The sequence below is a fragment of the Nanorana parkeri genome, unplaced genomic scaffold (genome assembly GCF_000935625.1).
Source record: "Nanorana parkeri isolate BGI_ZX_2015 unplaced genomic scaffold, ASM93562v1 scaffold538, whole genome shotgun sequence".
Taxonomy (NCBI): domain Eukaryota; kingdom Metazoa; phylum Chordata; class Amphibia; order Anura; family Dicroglossidae; genus Nanorana; species Nanorana parkeri.
This window is the reverse complement of record NW_017306806.1, coordinates 1,006,527-1,025,888: the sequence shown is the minus strand read 5'-3', so window position 1 is coordinate 1,025,888 and position 19,362 is coordinate 1,006,527. Positions and strand designations below refer to the sequence as shown.

The window sequence follows — 19,362 nt, the reverse complement described above, 5'->3', positions numbered from 1 at the left end:
CCACTCTGCAGCCACTTCACCACACTAAGCCTCCTTGCATGGTACCCTATGACACCCTAGATCATCCTCCCTCAACCCTCGTAATATGGGGGAACCCCTGAAATACATGTCAGGTCTCGGGGGGGAACCTCTGCTAATAATTACTATGTCCAATAATGTCCACAGCTCCCTGAGTATTACCAATAACTGTGAGGGAGGGAGCAAAAAAGAATGTGACATGCGTAGCGTATTGGCCTCTTTGAAGGGCCTCCTGACATAGCCTGAGGAAAAAGGCCTCCTTACATTGATGGGCAGTGGAGAAGGGCCCCTATACTGGTGATCAGAGGGAGAAGGGCCCCTATACTGGTGATCAGAGGGAGAAGGGCCCCTTACATTGATTGTTCCTCCTTTGCCGGTGGTCAGTAAGAAGGTTGCTCCCACTTACTGACAGATAAAACGAATACTGGTGGCAGTGATTACTTATATATGTATACAGTATACATACATACACATACACACGCACAGACATACATACATACACACACACGCACAGACATACATACATACACACACACGCACAGACATACACACGCACAGACATACACACGCACAGACATACACACGCACAGACATACACACGCACAGACATACACACGCACAGACATACACACATACATACGCACGCACATACATACGCACGCACAGACATACGCACGCACAGACATACGCACGCACAGACATACGCACGCACAGACATACGCACGCACAGACATACGCACGCACAGACATACGCACGCACAGACATACGCACGCACAGACATACGCACGCACAGACATACGCACGCACAGACATACGCACGCACGCACAGACATACGCACGCACGCACAGACATACGCACGCACGCACAGACATACGCACGCACGCACAGACATACGCACGCACGCACAGACATACGCACGCACGCACAGACATACGCACGCACGCACAGACATACACACGCACGCACAGACATACACACGCACGCACAGACATACACACGCACGCACAGACATACACACGCACGCACAGACATACACACGCACGCACAGACATACACACGCACGCACAGACATACACACGCACGCACAGACATACACACGCACGCACAGACATACACACGCACGCACAGACATACACACGCACGCACAGACATACACACGCACGCACAGACACACATACACACGCACAGACACACATACACACGCACAGACACACATACACACGCACAGACACACATACACACGCACAGACACACATACACACGCACAGACACACATACACACGCACAGACACACATACACACGCACAGACACACATACACACGCACAGACACACGCACGCACAGACCTACATACATACACACACACACACGCACAGACATACACACACACACACACAGACATACATACACACACACACGCACATACATTTTTGGATGGCACATGGGAAGAGGAGAACCAGATGAATCTCCGCGCTCCCTGCTGGGGAGTACCCACCAGCCATCGGGCCCTGGTGCAGCTTCCTAAAGTAAACCCGCCATGGAGGAAGTATGGTGCCGCCATGGAGGAAGCGCTGATCGCTTTGCTGTTATGTTGATCCTCCGGCTTCGTCTCTGAACAATATCTGCCATGTTTTGTTTTCCTGTCTGACAGAAATCCGTGGACTTAATGTGCCTTGTACCCAAACGCTGCAACGACATGATGAACTTGGGGCGACTTCAGGGATTCGAGGTGAGATGGGTCCCCGATACTTCCGATACATCCATTATGGCCCCAGTAATATGTGTTGCCACCTCTAGGGCCCTAATACTTCCTAATGTGTCCTTCAGGGCCCCAGTACTCCATGCTGTGTTTGTCAGGTCCCCAATATTCCCCATTGTATCCTTCAGGGTCCCATTTATTCCCGTCGTCATACCTCCGCCCCCCCACCCCCTAGTCCAGGGGTAGGCAACCTCGGCTCTCCAGCTGTGCTAAAACTACAAATCCCATAAGCCATTGCAAGCCACGGGCATGACTCCCAGAGGCAGAAGCATGATGGGAATTGTAGTTGGAGAGCCAAGGTTGCCTACCCCTTGCCCTAGTCGCCCTGTATTTCAATGTGTGTCTATTCCAACTGGAATCCAGCGGATTATTCAGTTCACAAACTCCACCTATAGCCGCAGCGTGAGTTTTGAGCGGCGTGTCCTAATCACATTGGTCGGACGGTGTTCTCAGGATACGCGTGTGTCAGTTTGTGTCGCTCTCCAACGTGTCTGGACTGAACGCAGCCACCGCACATGTCGGTGATATATGTATGAACGAGGAAATACCCTGCCGGTTATTTTGGTAACGGAGGCTGCGCCCTTCTCGGGAACCTCTTCCACCTTCTGGGCTGAACTTTTATGGAGCCCAATTACCTGCCATCAGAGGATGTGTTAATAAGGTTCTCAAAAGACTCCACAATGTAGTGATGTAACGAGCTGAGCTGGTTTAATTGCTGCGGTGATGTACGGCGTGGTCATGTGATTGTTACGTTAGACGGGGTGTAGTACGCTGAAACGTTTTACTAGAAATGTAGATGGAACAATCCCGAACGGATTCCGTGGAATTCTCTTATCCGAGGTGTCATTGGGTGAGAATACATTGTAGCTCAATAGGGAGCGCGCTGCCCTCTGCTGAGGAGATGGAGGTACTGCGCTTCGGGTCAGTTTGTGGTTCAGCTCTGGCTTTCCTTTTATTATTAGTTCTGGCCGGAAAGTCTTTTTTAGTTTGTTTTTTTTTAATCTGGTTCATCTCCAGCGTCCGGGTGATTAATACTCATTCTCTGCCTGCCAGACCGGAACGAGTGAGAACCTTATAGAAGTTTGTTCATTGGCTGCCCATAACATGTAAACACAAAAACAATTGATGTCGCCTCCACTCAGAAGGGTAAGGCCCCATTCACACACGAATCGGCCCGCACGTGCCGGTCCATACCAAGCAGCTGCCGGGAAGGACAGGGGCTGCGTGTGATTAGTACGCAGCCCCCGTCCTTCTCTATGGGGCTAAGCGGCCGTACGCCCCAACACGCTCACCTCAATTGCAGGTCCGTAGCGGTGCGGGTGAGCGTATTCATACGCTGCCGGAATGGATCCTCTCTGCTTCCCGGCCAGAAAACCCGCACCCCTACAGACCTGCAATTGAGGTGAGCGTGTTGGGGCGTACGGCCGCTTAGCCCCATAGAGAAGGACGGGGGCTGCGTACTAATCACACGCAGCACCTGTCCTCCCCGGCAGCTGCTTGGTACGGCCGTGCACGCAGCACGGAGCTGTACGTGCCGGGCGATTCGTGTGTGAATGGGGCCTAAAGGTCTATCCCCAGAGAGCAACAAGTTACTAATATCCATTATTCTCAGTATACAGCGAGCTGTAGCTCCCTATATACTGAGCTTAGGGTGACGGGAGGACGCTAGTTTGTGTCCTCCCGTTACCCTAAGGAGAACTATGGGGAAAAGCCCTGACCCCATAGTTCTCCTTTAAACCGCAACAAATGTATAATGGAACTTTAAATCTGTCGCTGCTTTGCTGGGTTATGTTACGCAATGGCTACAATGTATCCTATAGCAAAAACAGGATCCCAACGTCGGCCAGATTCTATGGATAGAACAAATTCATTTTATTTATACACATTCACAATTAGTATTTGTAGTCAGCCTAGCATATCCTATCAGGTCCATTTCTCCAATATATTGATGATAAGAATTACTATTATCAATATACTGGAGACAAGGTCCACCGTTCACAGTTTGATACAGAGATACCGATTGTGAATGTGTTTTAATTGCTTTAAATGACTATAAATAAAATACATTTGTCATATTCATAGAATCTGGCTGACCTTTAGATTCTGTGTTTCCTATATGATACATTGTAGCGATTCCCCATCAGAAGCAGTGACATTGTACGAATGTTATTGCTTCTCACACGATACATTGATTGTGCTGCAGCCACAGGGCAGGGCTGGTACCACCCAGGGGTTTGAAGTCTTCCTAATTTCTGATATCATTAATTATCATACGATGGCGGTTATATGTTGGGGCTGAACACATGACCGGATGAAACTCCTCCCCCCAATAATCGCATGTTGTTATCCTCAGGGAAAGCTGACGGCTCAGGGGAAGTTGCTTCAGCAGGACACGTTCTTTGTGATCGAGCAGGAATCTGGACTCCAGTCCCGGCCGAAAGAAAGGAGAGTTTTCCTGTTTGAACAGATCGTCATCTTCAGTGAACTCCTCCGGAGGGGATCGTCCAACCCCGGCTACATGTTTAAGAAAGGAATCAAGGTGAGAGACATGAACGCTAACTAGAGGTTTTCATAGGGGTCTCTGGGTGAGCAACTCGATCCCCAGGGTCCCTCTATAGCAAGTTCCTTCATGGTGGCTCAGTGTGGTCCCTTTCCCAGAGTCTCTCTTCAGTCAGCCTCTATACTGGTGTCTTAATGTGCCCACTACCCAGGAGTCCGTCTTCTGGATGTCCCTTTCCTGGTATATCAGTGTTGCCCCTTCCAAGGGGTCCCCGTATAACAGGCTCCTTCCCTGATTGCTCAGTGTGACCCCCTACCCTAGGTCCCTGTACTGCAGGCTTCTTCTCATTGTGACCCTTACCTGGGGTCCCTGTACTGCAGTCTGTTAAATGTTGGCTCAGTGTGGCCCTCCCTTGGGGTCCCTCTATAGCAGGCCCCTCCCGTGGGGTCCCTGCACAGCAATTTACCTCCCTGGTGGCTGTGTGTGGCCCTTTCCTTGGGATCCTTCTGTAGCCTGTCCCTTCCCTTGTGGTTCAGTGTGGCCCCAATGTGACTGTACAGTCTCCCTTTTCGGATGCGATAATCCTTGAAAGGAGGAGATGAGGCACAATGTTCATTTAAGTATTTTAACATTTGACATATTTGTGCTGCTTTCTTTATAGCACCGGCATATACTGTAGTGCTTTTTAAAGATAATTGAAACATTCTAAAGTCCCAAATGTGATTTCACACACACCACTGATGCACCCTTGTTGGGCCCTGTTTTGCCCCATGCACAGTCCTCCGAGGAACTGTTTAAGGTAAATAGAACCCTTGTGGAAAACTGCACCGGAGTCCTCCTCTATATGAAGAAAAAGGATCTCTAATGGTTCTTTTCGATGAGAGTTACCCTCTATTAGAATATAGAAACCTCTGTTTGTGATGGCCACCAGGCCCGTTGTCTTCGGGACTCCGTCCTCCCCCCGGCCGCCGAGTCTCTCTCCTGTCCATGCCGCCGTGTACACAGTGAGAGGGGAGTGCTGTGCTAGAGCCCCTGTATTCCAGGTGACGGGGTCAATAAAGAGAACCGGTCACCTCCAATTGCTATCACACAGGGGATTGTTTTCTCCTGTGTGATAGCAATAAAGTTAATTGAAAAAAATTGATAATAAGTAATAATTAAATTAAAAGAAAAGTGATTCAAAACTAAAAAATAAGAAAAATAATATAAAAAAATAAATAAACAATAATAAGATAGAAAATTATAAAAAAAATTTAAAAAGTAAACGACAAGCTAAAAATTTAAAAAATAAAAATGTAAGAAATAATAAAGAAACAATAAAAAAATTTGAACTAACCCTGCCGCCCCTGCCATCTGGTTGACATTCTCCGTTGATTTGGGGGCGGGGGGATCGCATTGCGGATCCTGGCCTTGGGGCGGCAGGGAGAGCAAATCGGGCCCTGATGGCCACTAATATAATGCACAGACTGTGGTCTTGCCTCGTCCTCTAGTCTGTCCATTGGGGAATCCGTACATTGCACGGACCACGCAGAAAAGAGTACAAGCCATGTAGCGGCAAACACTGAAGTCCCAGATATGTCATTTGAAGTCTTGCGCCACAATGAATATTTATAGTAAATCAAGTCTTCATACATTGACTCAACCTGCCCCCCTCCCCCATCAAACAGGCCCAAGAGCTCCGAGATATAGCACAATACTATGAAAGCCCTGGTGTCCGGTATGCAGATACTGTTCTTACCATGGCACCGGGGGCTCTCGGACACAATAGCCGCAGAGCTGCTGGAAAGCATTGACATCTGGGTGAAGCTTTGGGATCATGAAGTGCTGACGCTGTGATTTTATTTTTTTCTCTCGCCTGTAACCTCCTCCCGCCGACAGATGAATTACCTCGTCCTGGAGGAAAACATCGACAACGACCCCTCTAAGTTCGCCCTGAGGAGCCGAGAGTCCACGGAACGCGTCATTCTCCAGGCTGCCAACCCTGAGATCAAACAGGCCTGGGTGCAGAACATTGGTCAAGTGTTGGAGACCCAGCGAGACTTTGTGAACGGTGAGTGCGGCGTGAGGGGTGGGGGGGGCGATTGGGTGGCAGCTGTACATTTGTTCTTTTTAGGCCTCATTCACACACAACGCAATTGTATATTGCGTCTATACGAGCACTATATGCAATCCCAGAATGCATCACTCGTAATGGAATTTGTAATGTGCTGTACGCATGTACGCGCTTATGTGCGCGTAAATACGCTGCCTGGACGCATCTCTGTTCCATTCTGTTTTTGCGCATATATACGGCTCCATACGCGGCTGTGTGTTCCCAGCGAGACTTTGTGAACGGTGAGTGCGGCGTGAGGGGTGGGGGGGGCGATTGGGTGGCAGCTGTACATTTGTTCTTTTTAGGCCTCATTCACACACAACGCAATTGTATATTGCGTCTATACGAGCACTATATGCAATCCCAGAATGCATCACTCGTAATGGAATTTGTAATGTGCTGTACGCATGTACGCGCTTATGTGCGCGTAAATACGCTGCCTGGACGCATCTCTGTTCCATTCTGTTTTTGCGCATATATACGGCTCCATACGCGGCTGTGTGTATGGAGCCATTTATTTGCATGTGTTGCATATGGGACAATACGCACGCACGTATACGCGCGGCAGTGTGAATGAGGCCTTTGGGTTTTTGCTGCCAGGAAAAGAATGAATTGTAGCCAATGACAGGTCAGCAGTCGATGACTTTTTGCAGCATTTGGAGCTTCAGGGTTGCCAGCTTCATTCACAACTCGTTTTATCCAATGCAGCTGCCGATGACCTTGGCGCACCGCGGGTTTGTAGCTGTCTAGGGAAGCATTGCAGTCTGTTATAGACACAACTCTATCCAGCTACAAATCATCAGAGACGATAAGCTTAGGTCTCGTTCACACCTAGGCGCATTGCATATGCGCGTCTGTCGCGTGTTTTTTTTTAACGCGATTCGCGGTAAAAAAAAAGTCGCGCGACCGTCGCGCGTTTCCGAAGGCTACTTGGCTGTATCCCAATGGAAACGCGCAACAAACCGGCCCAAAGTAGTACCGGGACCTTTTCAGGCGCGGGCCGTTTTGTAGCGCGTTAGGGACGGGCGGAAATACGCCGAGGTGGGAACGAGACCATTGAATACAACGGGATTTATATTTTTGAGCGTTTTGTAGAGCGTTCGTCGAGCGTAGAACGCGCTACAAAACGTTCAGGTGTGAACGAGGGCTTAGGGTATCAAAGTTGCCGGTGTGTCGCGGCCGTTACACGCCAGTCACCGTACTGCTCTTTGCAAGAAATATGTGAAATAAACATCTCCGCATTCCTGCTGCGTGCTGCAGACTTCAGCTGATCAGTTGCTTGATTGCGCACTTCGACCCCATTCACACTGAGCTACATCAGAAAAATCAACGCTTTTTCAGCGCCGATTTGAGCTGAGCGACATTGAGCTACAGTGCACATTGTATCTCGCTACGTAGCGCTACTTTTGGCATGGACTTCGTAGCTGCTACATAGGGCTGTATCCAATCAAAGGCGGTCTTGATGTGACATCATTCCTCTTCCTGTTTCCTGCTTATATTTCTGTGCACATGTGACACTTTTGCGGCTCGACAATGTCGCCCAAATTCATGCGACATTGATCTACACCACTGAAGTCTATTGGGCCAAATCGCGCCAAATCCGGCAAAAAATAGGTCACGTTCAAGCGACGAGCAACAGGCCACATTGAGATGCATTTGGACGAGCTACACGGAGCTGAAATCGTGCTACAAATCGCTCGGTGTGAATGGGGCCTAATAGAGTGATCAGCAGACTGCACAGCTAAAGCCTGCAGCACCCAGTGGCCGGAGAGGAGTTCTTTCATATAACACTCCAGGCAGAGTGCTGGGACTTTTTACAGGAGCCCGCCAACCAATCACAGAGCAGCAGGCAGACCCGGTGATGTCACTGGCTTTCATTAGAGCTCTTTCTTGAACACGACATCATTGGATTGGAAGATTTTAAATTGCATGCAGATTGTTTTCAGTGTGAATCATGCTGATCGATATGTTGGCGATAGATTACATGAGAACCTGTCCCTTAGAAATCCCTATATCTTCCATAGGGCTCACTTAATGAAGGTATAAGGGGACTCAGGGGTGTCAATTTAATCGTGGGCCGCATCAACATTATGGTTGCCCTCAAAGGGCCGGTTGTATCTGTAAGACGATATCAATGTATCTAATCTTTATGACAATTGCCTCTGCATGCGATTATCACGGGTTTTAGTAATAACTTAAAGGAGAACTATGAGGGGGGGGAGGGGCTTTTCACTCACCTCATAGTCCTAGCCGACCTGTGACAATGAGACTGTCACTGGTCGGCTCAGTAGATCGGGAGGTGAGCGAACACATGCCGGCGTTCGCTCACTTCTCGATCCTGTCACGGCTCTCTGCCGTGACAGCGGAGGGGCTGGATTCCCCCCTCCCCGCTCCTCCAGCGCTGACTGGCGGATCGGACGGAGGAGGGGGCGGGTACAGCTGGCTCTGACTCTAGATAGGCAGAGCCGGCTATAGATTACATGAGAACCTGTCCCTTAGAAATCCCTATATCTTCCATAGGGCTCACTTAATGAAGGTATAAGGGGACTCAGGGGTGTCAATTTAATCGTGGGCCGCATCAACATTATGGTTGCCCTCAAAGGGCCGGTTGTATCTGTAAGACGATATCAATGTATCTAATCTTTATGACAATTGCCTCTGCATGCGATTATCACGGGTTTTAGTAATAACTTAAAGGAGAACTATGAGGGGGGGGAGGGGCTTTTCACTCACCTCATAGTCCTAGCCGACCTGTGACAATGAGACTGTCACTGGTCGGCTCAGTAGATCGGGAGGTGAGCGAACACATGCCGGCGTTCGCTCACTTCTCGATCCTGTCACGGCTCTCTGCCGTGACAGCGGAGGGGCTGGATTCCCCCCTCCCCGCTCCTCCAGCGCTGACTGGCGGATCGGACGGAGGAGGGGGCGGGTACAGCTGGCTCTGACTCTAGATAGGCAGAGCCGGCTGTCACTCACGCAGCTGGGCGGATCCCAGCACAATTGTCGGGATCCGCTTCAGCGGCGGCGTCTCTGTATACCGCGAGCTGCAGCTCCCTATATACTGAGCTTAGGGTGACGGGAGGACGCTAGTTTGTGTCCTCCCGTTACACTAAGGAGAACTATGGGGAAAAGACTAAACCCCATAGTTCTCCTTTTAATACCTAGATCTGAAAGTAGAAGTCTAGGAAATGGCCCGGTGGGCCGGATTCGGCCCCTGGGCCCTGAGTTTGACACATGTGCGGCAGCCCAATAACATTTTTCCTTTCTCGCTCCTGTTGGGAAAACAAAGAAAAGAACAAGAAACAGAAAGATTTCATCCAATGGTCTTTTATTAGAATTGGGGTTGTAGTTGTTGGATGTGAAGAGGATTGTGCGGTCCGTTAGCAATGCGTGTGGTTATCTTTATGTTATTATATATATTGTACAACCCATGCGTGTAGAAACTCCAGACAGCGTCCCGTGTCATCCATAGATATGCGATAACAATAGATGAATAGGAATGAGGAGTGGTCCTTGAAGGAACCAGTGATGATAGTATGACGTTTGCGGACCTGGTTCTGGTTCCGGGCTGCTGCCTCTCTGAGGAATAGCTCATCAGAAGATCAAGTCCGCAATATGTGTCCAGGAGCGTCTGATAAAAACAGGGATCCCACCTGGGAATGCATTTATGATCTCTAATGAACATCGGATACAACCAACGCGTTTCGGGGTATAGGCCTCCTCCTCCTTCAGGGCTTTTCGATGGCTTGTGGAGATTCAGTGGGTTGCCGTCACTGTAGTCGGGCTTCGCTAACACGGAAAGCCCCACTTTAGCCGCAATCCGGACTTTATACTGAGTTTCGTTGTGATTTCTCCATCTTAAAGGAGAACTATGAGGGGGGGGTGCTTTTCACTCACCTCATAGTTCTAGCCGACCTGTGACAATGAGACTGTCACAGGTCGGCTCAGTAGATCGGGAAGTGAGAGAACACATAGCGGCGCTCGCTCACCTCTCGATCCTGTCACAGCTCTCTGCCGTGACAGGGGGAGGGGCTGGATTTCCCCGCTCCGATCCTCCAGCGCTGACTGGCGGAACGGACGGGGGAGGGGGCGGGTACAGCTGGCTCTGCCTCTAGATAGGAGGAGCCAGCTGTCACTCACGAAGCTGGGTGGATCCCGGCACAATTGTCGGGATCCGCTCCGGCTGCGGCGTCTCAGTATACCGCGAGCTGTAGCTCCCTATATACTGAGCCTAGGGTGACGGGAGGACGCTAGTTTGTGTCCTCCCGTTACCCTAAGGAGAACTATGGGGAAAAGCCCCGACCCCATAGTTCTCCTTTAAACAATAACAACCGGCCGGCCGTGCTTCACCCAGTTGTTGTTCATTGGCCGGGACCTGCTAGAAGACTCTAGCAGGTGCCAACTAATAGAAAACAGTTGGGTGGAGCTATCTGTCACTGCTAGCTCCGCCCAATTGTTTTTTTTCTTTCAATATCTTTATTTTAAAAGTTTAGTATTTACATTTTTAAAACATTGTCGACCTTTTTTTTTTTTTTCTGTTATTTTTACTGATTTGCTATTCCGCTCGGTACTACGGAGGCACCGAACAGAATAGCCGAGCCGAATGCCGCTCGGCGCCGTTCGGCTATTCACTCCCCGCTGTTCGGCCCCCTATGAGAATATATGGTAATAGGGGGCGAACGGCAGCGAGCGAGCTGCGGCTCAGCCAGATGTTGGAATCGGCCGAGTCGGAGTCCCTCTGCACTCCGGCTCATCCGAACGCGCAGAGAACGTTCGGCTGACTGAAGTGCATCTGAAATCAGCCGTACTGAGCAGGAGTGAATAGCCGCACAACGTTCGGCTCACTCCGGCCGGCTTATGCACTCGGCTGCCTCCGGCAATAATAATAAGAAATAATCGGTGCATATGCCGTCTCTTCATACCGGAACTACAATCCCCACCATCCAATGGCGTGACTGACGCCAGTGATCAATGTTTCATTATGTATCCAAATCCCAACCAACTGGCAACAAATACGTCAACAAAAGTCCTTGGAAGCCAGCCGATGGATCCGCATGAAGAGATCGTGAAGGCTTTATTATCACCGTGTCTCTATCACATCAAAACACTTATTGCAACGTTTCGGGGTCGCACAGGATCCCCTTCATCAGGCAGAACAAGTATCACTTGTTCTGCCTGATGAAGGGGATCCTGTGCGACCCCGAAACGTTGCAATAAGTGTTTTGTTGCATGTAAACGTCAATAAAGAGACGTTTTTCTACCTTGGAGTGCCGGTGTGCATAATTTCCTATATCCTATTCAGACGGTGGCCATGCGTCGACTACTGATGCACCCAACCCATCATCACGGATCAGCGGTAAGGAGTGCAATGGGTACACGGATTGTTTCTATCACATCAAACACTCCGTCCCCAGAGCCGCTCACCTCCATCCCCCGAAAATGCGTTGGTGGTATCTGAAGTTCAATAAAGATCATAAGCTGATCCCCCGGCGAGGGGAATGTTTTACCCGGCGCTCCTCACCCCCGCGGCCCGTTGTCTGTAGGAACTTCCACCGGCCCAGTCCAGAGAGTCTGATGTTAGAAGGATTTATTATTCTCTCTTCCTGTGTTGTTTCCTCTCCTAACTCTGTTCTTCTCTCCCTCTCACGGCCGCCCTGCCCCCCTCCTCCCAGTAAGTCCGCTTTCTTACCTCTTTGCACTGTGTGATGATGAATGATGGTTTCACCTCATCCCGTTATAAATAACATTGGCACGCTTGTCCGGCCCGCTCTCAGCCCGTGCATGCACTGAGTGTCATGGCCGAATTCCCCCTCCCCCGGCAGGAGTCTCTGGGCTTCATTGGTAAAGCAGAGTGAAAATCAGCATGCGACAATCCATAGCGAGGTCATTCCGTCCCCCCTGGTCCGCTCGGGGTGCGCCACACGCTTAAAACTAGGCGATGCGTTTCGGAAGCTCTATCCCCCTTCGTCAGGGCTTGTATGCTGATGAACAAGTAATGGCAGAGCATGAAGATGATGTCACCAACATACAAGACGGATGAAGGGGGGAAGTATGAGCCCCCTGAAACGCGTTGCATACGTTATGGATATTGTAGGCTTGCTGGGCTCTCGTCCTTTTATATTACTCTACAGAGTGCTCTGGGGATCCCTGGCGGCACCCCACCTGACAGAGCCGTCCTAAAACAACAGAAGCTGTTACCTGGAATGTGTTTATTGAGCCCGACACCCTATTAAAGGAGGCCTACGAAGGGGGTGATTGTCACTCAGCCTCATAATCTGAGCCGACCTGTGACAATGAGACTGTCACAGATCGGGAAGTGAGTATGTGCAGCATGTGCAGGAAATGTTTCCTCCTAATACCAGAAACTGCACCTGCTATCCCCCGTAACATCGTATTCATCTGCTATGACACGGCGGCTCTCCTAGTTTATGACCTGCTGATTGGTTAATGTGAGATGATGACGTTCTGTCTGTCCCCGCCCCCCCAGCTCTGCAATCGCCAATAGAATATCAGCGGAAGGAGAGCAACGCAGCGATGAACAAACCCCAGTTAAGCCGGGCGCCGACTCCCAGCAGCAGACCCGTCTCCACGACACCCATCAGCGCCGAGAAATGTGTCAACCTCCCGCGAAACCAATCTCTACCGCAACGGAAAACACCTACCTCCAATGGCAGCCCAGGGTATGATCTCTACCAGCTGCCTGACAAGTACGACTCCACCCAGGTAATCTAGTCCCGCCCCTTTTATCTGTGTACCCGTTGGTGTCTAATCCTGCCCCCTGCCTTCTTCCTGTGTAACTGTTGCTGTCTGATCCTGCCCCTTCTACCTGTGTACCTGTTGGTATCTAATCCCGCCCCTTCTACCTGTGTACCTGTTGGTATCTAATCCCGCCCCTTCTACCTGTGTACCTGTTGGTGTCTGATCCCGCCCCTTCTACCTGTGTACCTGTTGGTGTCTAATCCCGCCCCTTCTACCTGTGTACCTGTTGGTGTCTGATCCCGCCCCTTCTACCTGTGTACCTGTTGGTGTCTAATCCCGCCCCTTCTACCTGTGTACCTGTTGGTGTCTGATCCCGCCCCTTCTACCTGTGTAACTATTGGTGTCTGATCCCGCCCCTTCTACCTGTGTAAATGTTGATGCCTAGCCCCACCCCTTTTTTCTGTTTACCCACCTGTGTTTAATCCCTCCCCTTTTACCTTTCTTGTTTGGGGAGGTGAGAGATTTTTGGGAGATGTCAGAGAATTGTGGTGACACTACTAGAGCCCGGCCCACATGGACCTCAGAGTAAAGAATGTGCACAGGAAGCCATCTTTAATTGGCTCCCTTGCAGTCCATAGGCCCCTCCCCCCTGCAGCCTGCCCACTGATATAGCGCTGACTGTAGCAGAGGGGAAGTATGTATGTTTTCTGTATTCCCAGACTGGCAGGAAGTTCACTCTTTATCCATTCATAAGAGAATTACAGGCCATTGCTTTCTGCTCGCCTGGCTGTTATCCTGATCCTCCGTCTTCAATGAATAACTGGACCTGGTATGTGGAGAGTCAGAGCAAAGTCCGGTGTCCTTGTTCTGGGTTATTGTCTTTACTGAATTGAAACCAGAGGATCAGCATAACAGCCAGGAAATGAGCATTTGCATGATGAAAAGTCAGCAGTTGCAGCCATCAGCCTTAGTCTTGTATGATCTATTGCAGTCAGATTCAGCTGGCCTTTCACAGGGCTTCTGAGATCACGACTGCGGGGATCCGGTGCAACCAGGGCCGGATTTCCCACAAGGCCACCGAGGGCCAGCTTCGGGGCATCAGGGAGTAGAGGGGCAGCACAGCTACCGGGTGGGTAGTTTTTTTTCTACATTTGGCTTTTTTTAATCCCGGCCCCGGGTGCTGCCTCCCTCTCATGCTCCAGTGTTGGGGGGCAGGCTTGCGTAGGCTCAGGGAGGACCCCGGAAATCGCTGACATTGATAGCAGAGCTGCCGGGTGCATGAGATGGATGTCAGGCTGTATATGAAAGCTGAGAGACCTCGTCCCCCCCTAAGTCAGGGGCGGGCAACCTCGGCTCTGCAGCTGCCCTGAAACTACAAATACCATCATGCTTCTGCCTGTGGGAGCCATGCCTGTGGCCTGCAATGCCTTATGGGATTTGTAGTTTGAGCGCAGCTGGAGAGCCGAGGTTGCAGTGATTAGAAATGTATATGTGTCATGTTTTCTCCGGAGTGCCCCTTTAATCCAATCTTCTGTCTCCTCTACGTTTTTCTCTCTCCTCCTGGTATAAACCTGTTGCGGTTCCCCTGTCCCGGCGGGTTGTCACCGTCCTCCTCTCCGCGATGAGGAGCAACTCGAGACTTTATAGGTTCTCCTGGCTGTAAAGTCTGGAAGCAAAAGATTAAAGGGGGTTATGCTCAAAAGGGGGAGGGGTTTGGAGAAGTGAACAATCGAGGACAACATGGGTAGTTTGGATAAATTCTCCAATTCGGCAAACTTTCTCGGTTCAGCGATGTCGTCCTCGATTTGTTTGCTTCTCCAAACTCCTCCCCCTTTTGTGAATAACCCCCTTTTAATCTTTTGGTTCCAGACTTTATAGTCAGGAGAAGGAACATGGCCAATGTGTTTTTGGGGGGGTTGGGAACGGCTTTGTGATGATGTCAGATGTTGCTGCAGAACCAATCCTAGTCTATGGGTTGTATTAGGGGAGCCGTTCTCATCCACGGTTCCTCCGGAGGTTTCAAGGAGTTCCTTGATCTGTGGTTGTTTGACCTCCTTATTGATGGCGGCGGCATAGTTCTGGGGCCAACACCACATGGCAGCAGGACACCATGAGCTTTTTACAGAGGAAACATTCTGACCACCAATGTAAGGAGCATTCTTCTCACTGACCACCAATGTAAGGGACATTCTTCTCACTGACCCCCAATGTAAGGAGCATTCTTCTCACTGACCCCCAATGTAAGGAGCATTCTTCTCACTGACCCCCAATGTAAGGAGCATTCTTCTCACTGACCCCCAATGTAAGGAGCATTCTTCTCACTGACCCCCAATGTAAGGAGCATTCTTCTCACTGACCCCCAATGTAAGGAGCATTCTTCTCACTGACCCCCAATGTAAGGAGCATTCTTCTCACTGACCCCCAATGTAAGGAGCATTCTTCTCACTGACCCCCAATGTAAGGAGCATTCTTCTCACTGACCCCCAATGTAAGGAGCATTCTTCTCACTGACCCCCAATGTAAGGAGCATTCTTCTCACTGACCCCCAATGTAAGGAGCATTCTTCTCACTGACCCCCAATGTAAGGAGCATTCTTCTCACTGACCCCCAATGTAAGGAGCATTCTTCTCACTGACCCCCAATGTAAGGAGCATTCTTCTCACTGACCCCCAATGTAAGGAGCATTCTTCTCACTGACCCCCAATGTAAGGAGCATTCTTCTCACTGACCCCCAATGTAAGGAGCATTCTTCTCACTGACCCCCAATGTAAGGAGCATTCTTCTCACTGACCCCCAATGTAAGGAGCATTCTTCTCACTGACCCCCAATGTAAGGAGCATTCTTCTCACTGACCCCCAATGTAAGGAGCATTCTTCTCACTGACCCCCAATGTAAGGAGCATTCTTCTCACTGACCCCCAATGTAAGGAGCATTCTTCTCACTGACCCCCAATGTAAGGAGCATTCTTCTCACTGACCCCCAATGTAAGGAGCATTCTTCTCACTGACCCCCAATGTAAGGAGCATTCTTCTCACTGACCCCCAATGTAAGGAGCATTCTTCTCACTGACCCCCAATGTAAGGAGCATTCTTCTCACTGACCCCCAATGTAAGGAGCATTCTTCTCACTGACCCCCAATGTAAGGAGCATTCTTCTCACTGACCCCCAATGTAAGGAGCATTCTTCTCACTGACCCCCAATGTAAGGAGCATTCTTCTCACTGACCCCCAATGTAAGGAGCATTCTTCTCACTGACCCCCAATGTAAGGAGCATTCTTCTCACTGACCCCCAATGTAAGGAGCATTCTTCTCACTGACCCCCAATGTAAGGAGCATTCTTCTCACTGACCCCCAATGTAAGGAGCATTCTTCTCACTGACCCCCAATGTAAGGAGCATTCTTCTCACTGACCCCCAATGTAAGGAGCATTCTTCTCACTGACCCCCAATGTAAGGAGCATTCTTCTCACTGACCCCCAATGTAAGGAGCATTCTTCTCACTGACCCCCAATGTAAGGAGCATTCTTCTCACTGACCCCCAATGTAAGGAGCATTCTTCTCACTGACCCCCAATGTAAGGAGCATTCTTCTCACTGACCCCCAATGTAAGGAGCATTCTTCTCACTGACCCCCAATGTAAGGAGCATTCTTCTCACTGACCCCCAATGTAAGGAGCATTCTTCTCACTGACCCCCAATGTAAGGAGCATTCTTCTCACTGACCCCCAATGTAAGGAGCATTCTTCTCACTGACCCCCAATGTAAGGAGCATTCTTCTCACTGACCCCCAATGTAAGGAGCATTCTTCTCACTGACCCCCAATGTAAGGAGCATTCTTCTCACTGACCCCCAATGTAAGGAGCATTCTTCTCACTGACCCCCAATGTAAGGAGCATTCTTCTCACTGACCCCCAATGTAAGGAGCATTCTTCTCACTGACCCCCAATGTAAGGAGCATTCTTCTCACTGACCCCCAATGTAAGGAGCATTCTTCTCACTGACCCCCAATGTAAGGAGCATTCTTCTCACTGACCCCCAATGTAAGGAGCATTCTTCTCACTGACCCCCAATGTAAGGAGCATTCTTCTCACTGACCCCCAATGTAAGGAGCATTCTTCTCACTGACCCCCAATGTAAGGAGCATTCTTCTCACTGACCCCCAATGTAAGGAGCATTCTTCTCACTGACCCCCAATGTAAGGAGCATTCTTCTCACTGACCCCCAATGTAAGGGACATTCTTCCCACTGACCACCAAGGTAAGGAGCATTCTTCCCACTGACCACCAATGTAAGGAACATTCTTCCCACTGACCACCAAGGTAAGGAGCATTCTCCCCTCTGACCCCCAATGTAAGGAACATTCTTCCCACTGACCACCAATGTAAGGAGCATTCGTCCCACTGACCCCCAATGTAAGGAGCATTCTTCCCACTGACCCCCAATGTAAGGGACATTCTCCCCACTGACCCCCATTGTAAGGACCATTCTCCCCACGGGGGGGTTACCTCAAAGTACACACTTAGCCCTTTTCACATGGACTTCAGCTTGTATGGGAGCGTTGTGTATGGAAAACTTTAAGCATTTCAAACCTTCAAAGTTCCCTTCAGCTCCAGTTTTGGGAGGTTTATCACAGATGATAATGGGAGCGCTGCCCATTGGCTTCAGCACTACTTCAAACTTGTTGCGTACCTTCAGCCTGCTAGTAGTGACAATGATCACTCCCATCATCATCTTTGTTGTGTCTCCCCAAACTGGAGCTGAAGGGAACTTTAAAACATTGAATGCTGCTCAAAGCTTCCAGAGTGCTCAGTGAAAGCTTTTCTGTACACGTTGCCCTGAAACGCAGTGATGCCGGACTGCACGCGGCTGAAGTGTCTGTGGCAGCCAATGCCAGGCTCCTTGTAGACCGGGCGAGCAGGAAGGAGAGCCGAGAGGTTACACAAGATGGGGGGGGGGAGTTTTCAGTGGGAGTCGGTGCGGGAGCTCATTATTCTGAAGAGTAGAATGGAATGTACAGAAAAGAAGAAGAACAATGTAACTAATAAGAAATAGAAGCCGCACAGTGCAGAGAATACAAAGTGTTCTAATACACGGCGGACGGTGACCCTGGAAGGGGGTTTTGGGATGGGGCGCAGCGGCCCCTCTGTATCCGTGACTTGGTGTAAAGTTGCTCCGCAGACCAGACAACTTTGAGAACCTCTGAGAATCCACACGGGGAACGTTCTGTATATTCCGATCTGAGGGGTCGCAGCTGCGGGGAATAACCTTCACCTCTCGCCTCTGCAACATTGTAACTTTCAGAATCTATTTCGGGTGATTAAATTGTCAAATGTATTTTGTAAAAATTGTTAATTTGAGGAGCCGCAAATTGTAAACATTCCTCCCCGAGATTTCTGGGGGGGTCTCTTCCCTCTGGGGAGACACAGGTGTCCTGAGAAGGATATTATTCGGCAATGAGACTTTCCAGGAAAGCCGATACAAAGTATCACCGATGCCGGGGGAGGGATTTGTAATGATTTGTATTTGGGGGGAAGTCATTTTAATCTGCTACGTAAAAAAGGGGCCCCTTGACAATAGAAATGTGGGAGATGCCATTACTGACTTGCGCAGGACCCAGGGCCTGTCATTCCCATCCGTGCTTTGCTGCTTTGGAAGGCACTGCCCTGGAACAAGTATGTATCTGGTGAAATCTGAGCGTCCGTCCTACATACTCCTTCCAGGATGCTTCATTCACAGATTCGGTGGACTGCAAATTATTGGATTTCCCCAAATATCTTCACCCGGGATAGGTTGTTAGGAACGCCTAGTGAACGCGAAGATTCGATTTAAAATATTTATTGATCAAAAACATCAGATACGACCAACGCGTTTCGGATTATAGAAGCACCTTTTTCGGGGCTTAAAGTTTTTTGTGGAAGAATCAAGACTAAGAGTTCATTAAAAATCCCAAATTAGGACTTAAATGGGGCTGAAAATGCCAAAACCTGACCGTAGTGAGGGCAGCCGACTGGACCTGGGCCCCTCACTGTAGTCACGCTGAGCCCTATTTTAGCCCTAATCTGGGATTTTTAGGGAATTCTTAGTCTTGATTCTTCCACAAACTATTTTTTAGGCTGTGAAGAAGAGGGAGACCTGTCCCCCAAAACGCGTTGGCTACATCCACTGTTCTTGAGCTATAAATATTGAGCCGAAAGCTTTCCTAGGCAACATATCCGGGATTTGACCTTCTGATGAACGATTCCTTTGTTGTCGTCATATTGGCAGCAGCCCGAGACCCGAACGGGCTCCACACTT

The 19,362-nt window shown here is 49.7% G+C and overlaps 1 protein-coding gene across 1 annotated transcript in view; it reads left to right on the top strand.

Moving 5' to 3' along the window:
- LOC108791267 (kalirin-like) overlaps positions 1-19,362 on the top strand; it is a gene marked incomplete at its 5' end in the record, with an annotated part of 83,784 nt that overhangs the window by 38,921 nt on the left and 25,501 nt on the right. The window contains 5 exons of the mRNA XM_018561701.1: positions 1,672-1,749; positions 4,133-4,318; positions 6,158-6,329; positions 12,859-13,102; positions 14,062-14,175. Coding sequence (XP_018417203.1) covers positions 1,672-1,749; positions 4,133-4,318; positions 6,158-6,329; positions 12,859-13,102; positions 14,062-14,175 — 794 coding nt within the window. The remainder of the gene's footprint in view (positions 1-1,671; positions 1,750-4,132; positions 4,319-6,157; positions 6,330-12,858; positions 13,103-14,061; positions 14,176-19,362) is intronic.